The sequence below is a fragment of the Mastomys coucha genome, unplaced genomic scaffold (genome assembly GCF_008632895.1).
Source record: "Mastomys coucha isolate ucsf_1 unplaced genomic scaffold, UCSF_Mcou_1 pScaffold14, whole genome shotgun sequence".
NCBI lineage: Eukaryota > Metazoa > Chordata > Mammalia > Rodentia > Muridae > Mastomys > Mastomys coucha.
The window spans coordinates 4,691,034-4,699,222 of NW_022196896.1; the positions used below are offsets into that span (position 1 = coordinate 4,691,034).

The following is an 8,189-nucleotide window of genomic DNA, read 5'->3' on the forward strand; positions in this document are numbered from 1 at the left end:
TATTCCCCAGCACTACCCCCTAACCCCCCACCTCTTTAACTTAACAGTTTGTCTTAAAAATAATTATACATTAGTTAAACTGCTATTTTATCAAAAACAGACTTTTCAGTTAAAATACTATTGATATAAAAGATCCATTAATATCTCACTTTCTTATTTAGTGTTCTTTAACTATGATTTAAACTTTGTGTTTAATATAGTCTAAGAATTTGACAGCCTTTTAATTTTTTTATTGTGTGTGTGTGAGTGTGAGTGTGAGTGTGAGTGTGAGTACACATGCACGAATGTGTTCCGTAGTATGAATATGGTAGCAGAGAACATCTTGTAGGGGTTGATGTCTCCTCCCACCTTATGAGTCGCAGGGATCAAACTCAGGTTTTCATGCTTAGAGCCAAGTATCGACCTGCTGAGCCATCTCGCCAGCCCTTGATAACTACTTATGTGGTAGAATAATAATTCATAAAGTTAAAAAATATTACTGATAACAACCTTTTTGTAACATTAAGAAAATTTTGGTCAGAAATAGCTGACAGTGTTAGGATACCTGATAATTAGATTTTCAAACATTGTCCTAAGGTATTTTAATGATTTTCTCTTTCTTTGACCTTCCCTCTTGTCATTTTTCCCCAGACAGGGTCTCACTATGTTACCTAACTGGTCTGGAATTTCCTATAGTTAGCCTTGAGCTCACACATCTACTTGCTTCTGCTTTCTGAGTGCAGGGATTAAAGAAGTGAGGCGCCACTCCTAGCAGATCTTTTGAGGATGGGGTTACTGAGTTCTTGCAGCTTTCGCTACAGAACTGTCACACACAATACTGTATGAAGGATATAGACATGTTTGTGGTTCCAGCACCTGATGCAGTGTTGTGTTTGTGGTTCCAGCACCTGATGCAGTGTTGTGTTTGTGGTCCCAGCACCTGATGCAGTGTTGTGTTTGTGGTTCCAGCACCTGATGCAGTGTCGCGTGTTTGTGGTTCCAGCACCTGATGCAGTGTTGTGTTTGTGGTTCCAGCACCTGATGCAGTGTTGTGTTTGTGGTTCCAGCACCTGATGCAGTGTCGTGTTTGTGGTTCCAGCACCTGATGCAGTGTCGCGTGTTTGCTTGAGCTAAGCTACTGGCAGTCTCCTTTATCTCTGTGTTTGGATTTTTCTTTTCTTTCTTTTCTTTTTCCCATCTCTCTAGAAATAGAAGGCAGAGCCTTGCACATGGTAAGCAGACACTCCCAGGGACCTGCATTCTTGTTCCCACATTCCTATGCTTTTACTACGATGCTTTTCAAATACAAAGTCCAACGTGGGGGCTAACGGAGGGCTCTTTAGGTAAGAACTGGCACTGCTCTCCAGAGAAAACACACGTCAGCTCCCAATATCCTGCAACTCCAGCTTCAGGGGTCTGATTCACTCTTCTGGCCTCTTCAGGCATTGCATTCATGTGTACAAAGTTACACATGCACACATACACGCATGCACGCATGCGGGCAAACACACTCCTTCCCAGCTCTGCATTCACACATACATACTCACACATAAACACATAAGCACGCACACAACTAATTGGATTTTCTTATTTTGCTGGTGCTGGAGAAAGTCATTTCCAGTGATTTCTTTTGTTTTATTTCCTAGTGTGACTGTGAAATACTACGGAAAAGCATCTCACGCTGCTGCTTACCCTTGGGAGGGTGTGAACGCCTTGGACGCTGCAGTTCTTGCCTATAACAACCTCTCTGCATTAAGACAGCAGATGAAACCAACCTGGAGAGTTCATGGTATGCACCCCAAATATTTGTATAGTAAATAGTGCTTATTATATTTCAGTACAATACAGTACTAGTAAATCTAGTATTTAATACTAGATTTTTTTTTATTGGGGGTTGGAAACTAGGTGGTGGTGTCCCAAGACTTTAATTCCAGCACTTGGGAGCAGAAGCAGGTGCATCTGAGTTTGAGGCCAGCCTGGTCTTGAAAAGCAATATTCTATCTTGGCACACACACACACACACACACACACACACACACACACACACACACACGGAGCTGGGGATGTAGTTCAGTTAGTAGAATGCTTGCCTTGAAGGTACTGTGTGCTGGGTTTGATTCCCAGGACAGTCTAAAGCCTGACCTATCACACGCCTGTAATTCCAGTACTTGGAATTACAAGTTCATGATCATCCTCAGCCACATGTAAAGATAAGAGCAACCTGGGAAAAATGAGATTCTTCCTCAAAAAAAGAAGTGTTGGTTACTAGTTTTACTTACTCGGAGGCTAGCACACTCTTTTAAAATTCTGTGTATAGAAATATAGTAGCACGACCTTCTCTGAAGGCTGCACATTTCCTCCTCCCTACCTGCGATTAGACACATGAGCCACAACACCAATTTACAATATCCTTTCCTTCCCACACCTCCCTCCTTCCTTCCCTCCTTCCCTCCTTTCCTTCTTTCTTTCTTTCTTTCTTTCTTTCCTTCCTTCTTTCCTTCCTTCCTTCCTTCCTTCCTTCTTTCGGTTTATTTCTGTATGATCTAGGAAATCATGCTTCAATCACTATTAAAATCTAGTGAATACTTAATTTTGCTGTATGCTGAAATCAGCTTGTAATTGTACTTTTGTGAATTTCTTGTCTTAATTTTCTTTTTTGGTTGGAGTAGCAGGTGGTTTGAGGTCAGTTCTCACCAAGTAGGCTAGGCTGCCCTCAAATTCATGCAGTTCTTTTGTGTCAGCCTCCTGAGCGCTGAGGTTACAGGCCTGACCCATCTTGCTGCTTGCCTTAATTTCCTCAGAAGGGATAGGAGTGGAAAACTTTTAATTAGATAACTGGGAATTCAGGTTTTCTTTCTTCTTCCTCTCCCTCCTCCTTCTCTTTTCTTTGTTCTCTTTTGTATGTTTAACATGAGGTCTTTTGTGACCCAGGCTGTGTAGCCAAGCACTGCCCTGAACTCATGATCTTCCTGTCTCCACCTCGTAAGTGCTGAGATGATAGAGTAGCACAACTGGCTGGGATTAGAGTCTCTATATCTCTCTCTTAGTCATTAATAGGAACAAAGAAACTTTCATTTTGTGTGGTCCCAGACAAATGTGTGTTGTGATAGTTTACAGCACTTCGGGATCTTTGTTCTGCTTTTGTTTCTAGACATGACTGGAGCCAAAGGTCTAAGAAGCTGTAGCAGCCTTTAATTGGTACAAAAATTATTTCTCCACTGCTAAATGTCATTTAATGTATTCATAGGCATTTTAAAATAAAATGGTAGTTACAGAGCCTCACACTATTGTAAAAGATTGTGCCAAACGTGTTTTTAAATTGCACAGCTGTAATAAAGCCTATAGAGACGAGTTTTCTCCAGAAAGTTTAAGGTGCTGCTTTTTCTTATGGTTATATAATTCTGTATTTCTTTAGAATCTAGATTATAATTTCTCCTTCCTCACCCCCTTTCTTCTTTTTTTCTTTCCAGTTCTGGGAATTAGCCCTAGAATCGTACACATGCTCGGCAAGTGTTCTGTTGTTGAACTTTACCCACAACACAAGCTGTAATTCCTTAACATTAAATGGCTCCCTTAGAATAAAGTACATAGAGACAGTTTTCCCTTATTAGCTGGGAAATAAGACCCCTCTGTGACAGTGTTGTACAGCGTGCCAAAATCTGTTTATCAATGAAGCTCAGAAGAAGAAATTATTTTCCCTTTTACACTGGCTGCAAAACTTTCTTTAAGCAAATCACCAAGTTTAACTTCAGTAACTTGGTTCTTTTTACAGGTATAATAAAAAATGGTGGCATAAAGCCCAATATCATCCCCTCGTACTCTGAATTAGTCTATTACTTCCGTGCACCCTCAATGAGAGAGCTTCAAGTCCTGACCAAAAAGGCAGAAGATTCCTTCAGGGCTGCGGCTTTGGCTACAGGCTGCACAGTAAGCGCTTTTCAGAGTTAATTATGATCTGTTATGTGTGAGTTGTGGCTCTTCGTGTTGGTGCATTAAAGAGTACCTTGGTTCTTTATTTCTTGTGGCGATTTTTAGTTTGTGCTGGCGGTGGTGCTGGGAACCGGTCTCGGCCTTGCCCTCACTGGTGATGCCTTGAATCTGCAGGAGTTGATTGAATATCTGATGTGAAATCCTTTAATGAGTGTTGAATGTGAAAGCCTTTAATTCTGAGATATTGCTTCAGTGTCTGCAATAGAGACTACTGCAGGTCACCTTACTCAGACAGCACTGTGCCAGGATCCCTGCCTGTTTACATCAGCTGTGTACTTCCCATAAAGGGCATTTTATCACAGTATCTGCATATGCCACTGGCAAGGCTATGATAGAAGTGTGTGTACGGCTTGCTGGGATGGAAGTCAAGATAGACTCCAAGCAAAGGAGAGTTTGTCGAGAAGTCAGAAACATTTCAGTATCAGCCATGTGTGCTGGGACATGGGATGAACTTTTCGTAGTTACATAAAGTTCAAACATTGTAGAGTCTGGTTGGGCAGAGCAGATCTTAGCTGTAGCTTTAGACAAGATCTGTGACTCTTGGCCATTAGAAACATAGTATCTCTAGGGCTCTGTTTCTCACTGGAAGAATAGTGACAACGATGTCATTTCTCCAGGTTTCTTGTGAGGGACAGATGAAGTAACATGTGTGGAGAGATCCCAGCCTAGCGTCCCCTTTGTTCCATCCTTGGTGTAGCAGTTATTCACGTGGTAGTGTGTCTCAGCAGTTATCCTCACAGTGTACACCTTTTGTCTTGAGAGTAGCATAGACAGTGTTGGGCAGAGCACAGCAGTTAAGACAGTTTCCAGGTGGGGCCTACAGCTTAGCCTGGTGAGCGCAAGACCCTGGGTTCAGTTCCCAGTCAGTGGGATGGGAGGAGAGGGTTTCCTGAAATACTGCAGACCTGATTGAGCTTTGAGGGACAATCATACTTCCAGATACGTGAACAATAAAAAGATCTCAGAGGCAGGCAATGCGGTTGGAAAGACAAGAATGCATCAATGCTCATCTTGTGTGGTGCATAGATAGACAGGTGGACAAGATATGGGTGGGAGTAATGACATGTCCTCCTAGGCCATTTGCAAAGAGATTGAGTGTATGACTGTAAAGCTCCCACAACCCAGGGAACTAAACACTTATTTCCTTATAACTATAAATAACCTAAATATTTATAAGTTAGACACAAGAACTATCATTAGCTAATATCTCTGCATTTTCACTGAGCTAGGGCTTAGGTGCTGGAGAGATGGCTCAGTCAGCAAAGCACTCGCTTTGCAAGCTGAGGACCTGGGTTTGACTTCCACGGCCCACTTTAAAAAGGTGGGTGTGATGCAGTGCATTCGTAATCCCTGCCCTGGGGAGCCAGACCCAGGCAGATTTCTGCACCTCGATAGCCAGCCAGCCTGGTTTACTTGCTTAGCGCCAGGCAAAAGGAGAGACTGGCCTTATCTCAAAACCCAAAGAGGACAGGCTCCTGAGCACTGTCCCCTGAGCTTGGTCTCCTGTCTCCCACATGCACGCATGTGTGCACAAACAAATGTGGAGCTCATTGTTGGATTTAAATAGTAGCCTTTCACTAATCTATATTTTGGCTGACTTGTAAAATACGTTTGCCATTATTCCTACCTTAAGATGTTGCCAAAAACAGAAGAAACATGACCTCTGCTGTTTGCTAATTAGCTTTTTGAAAACAAAAACTGTTAAGTGCACTTACACAGTTACATAGAGCCTGCCTCCGTGTCTTTACGTCACACCAATAAGCAAGGACATTGTGAGTCTGCCTTACTGAAATGTCTGTATTCTCCGAGGAGCCCCTTGAAACAAGGCTGAGAGATATCAGGGAGAGTTCTGGGTTAAGCGTGCTGACTTGTATAAATGTTTTGTTTTTCCCTTTTGGAGAGTGAAATCTAGAGCAGTGTCCATCAGAGTGGTTCGGAACCAACAGCGTCAGGCTGACATGGAGGGTCAGAGGTTCTAACAGGAAGTTTCTAGGCACTCCCTCTACCTTGTTTAGGTGACCGAAGTTGATACCTGCTGGCCAGGATAGAATTTAGGAACTCCCTCTTTTTTTTTTTAAAGATAAGAGATTTGTGAGAGCTTATGTCTGGATGGAAAGTGCCCACCCTGAAACCGTTTCCTGTTAGAAACTATTACTATTTTGGACTTAGTGGGTGTGAGGTTTTAATCTCAAGCTTTGTTTTCTAATTTTTTTACTAGGTGGAAATTGAAAGTGAAGGTCACGATTACTACAATGTCATTCCCAATAAGACCCTGTGCAGTGCGTATACGGAGAATGGGAAGAAGCTGGGAATAGAGTTCATCTCAGAAGATGCAGTGTTGAATGCCCCTTCAGGTAACTACGCTGCCATAGACTGAGCTGTTTTAGCGAGAGAAATGACAGTCTAGGTTTAACTGCCTTAAAAGGCAGGGAGGACTGCTTCTGTGTCTTCAAGTGGGGTCTGGTGTGGCCCAGCCTGGCTTCAGAATCCACACATGGCTCACCCTGACCTTGATCTTGACCCTCCTGCCTCTGCATCCCAAATGCAGCAGTTATAAATCCATGCTACCACTTGAGCTTTATTAGATACTGGGAATTGAACCCAGGCTTCATGCATGTTGAATAAATACTGCTGACCCTAGTTATTTTTTTAAAAAATGTATATGAGTATTTTGCCTGTGTGTCTGCATACTGTCTGCTTGCCCAGTGCCCTTGGAAGCCAGCACAGGGTGTTGTGTTCTCTGGAACTTGAGTTTATAGGCAGTTAGGAGCTGCCATGTGGGTGTTGAGAACCAAATCTGGGCGCTCTGGACAAGCAGCAGATGCTCCGATCTGCTGGGCTAGCTTCCATCTCCCTAATGGTATTTTTAAACGATATTCCTTCACACTTAGGTTATTGAAAAGAAGCTACTGAACAGTTCAGTGAGGGTAGAGTGTCACAATAGTAGTCATTTTTAAAAATGGTCAGTCTGCTAGGAGTGTTCTGAATATTTCTAGTGTTTAAATTTAATTCTGGGGCTGGAGAGATGGCTCAGTGGGTAAGAGCACTGACTGCTCTTCCAAAAGTTGTGAGTTCAAATCCCAGCAACCACATGGTGGCTCACAACCGCCCATAATGAAATCTGATACCCTCTTCTGTGTATTCACTTATAATACTAAATAAATCTTTAAAAAAATTTTAATTCTATTTTTTTTGTGTGTGAGCTACATCTCCAGCCTTTACTTCTAATCTTTAAATAAGCTACTAAAATGGGAAACAGGATTTTAATTCACGTCAGCTTATCACAGTAAGCAGGTCATTAAGTATTTAGTGATGTAGTACATGTTCAGATTCTAAGGAGTAACCGATTTTACAGTTTAGCTGTATTTGGGGTTTATTTATTTATTGAGTTCAGGTCTTCCCGTATGTTGTCTAGGCTGGCCTTTGCCTCATGCTCCTCCTGCTTAAGGCTCTCAATTTTTGGGAGTACAGGTATGTGCCACCACATCCAGCTTACTAGAGTTAATATGTGTGTGAGTGTATGTATGTGCACCATATATGGGCAGGAGCCCAGAAGAGATCATGAGATCCCTTGGAACTAGAGTTTCAGATAACTATGAGCTTCCATCAGCATACTTAGGCACTTAGCCATCTCCCCCCTCCCCATTTTTAAAGTTTTTGTTTACTATTATGTGTGAGTATGTGGTATGTGTGTGGTTGTGCATGCATGTGTGTGTGTGGTTGTCCATGCTTGCGTGTGTGCGTGCTTGTGTGTGTGTGGTTGTGCATGTGTGTGTGTGGTTGTGCATGCATGTGTGTATGTATGTGTGTGTGTGGTTGTGCATGTGTGCATGTGTGCGTGCATGCGCGCAGTTGTGTGTGTGTGTGTGTGTGTGGTTGTGCATGCCATAGCATGTCTTTAGTGTCAGCACTAGGAAGACAGAGGCAGGTGGATTTTTGTGAGTACAAGGACAGCTGGGGCTACTACATAGTGAGACCCTGTGTTAGAAAAAAAGGAGGAGGGGTGGGGGAGGAAGAGGAGGAAGGAAGATTAGCTTTAAGTGAAAACAGAAAATGGATGCAAACAGAAAAGATTTTTATGAGAAAACTGAAGTAGATGGAAAAAAAATAAGTGCAGCAAGGTTCAGGAAAGAGGGTAAGAGTTCAGAAACTCCCAGGACGCTGGTCAGAGACCCCTCCCCAGGACGCTGGTCAGAGACCCCTCCCCAGGGTGCTGGTCA

The 8,189-nt window shown here is 42.7% G+C and overlaps 1 protein-coding gene across 1 annotated transcript in view; it reads left to right on the forward strand.

Annotated features, from left to right (window-relative positions):
• Pm20d2 (peptidase M20 domain containing 2) overlaps positions 1 to 8,189 on the forward strand; it is a 20,820-nt gene that overhangs the window by 5,363 nt on the left and 7,268 nt on the right. The window contains exons 3-5 of the mRNA XM_031366425.1: positions 1,626 to 1,768; positions 3,752 to 3,906; positions 6,188 to 6,323. Coding sequence (XP_031222285.1) covers positions 1,626 to 1,768; positions 3,752 to 3,906; positions 6,188 to 6,323 — 434 coding nt within the window. The remainder of the gene's footprint in view (positions 1 to 1,625; positions 1,769 to 3,751; positions 3,907 to 6,187; positions 6,324 to 8,189) is intronic.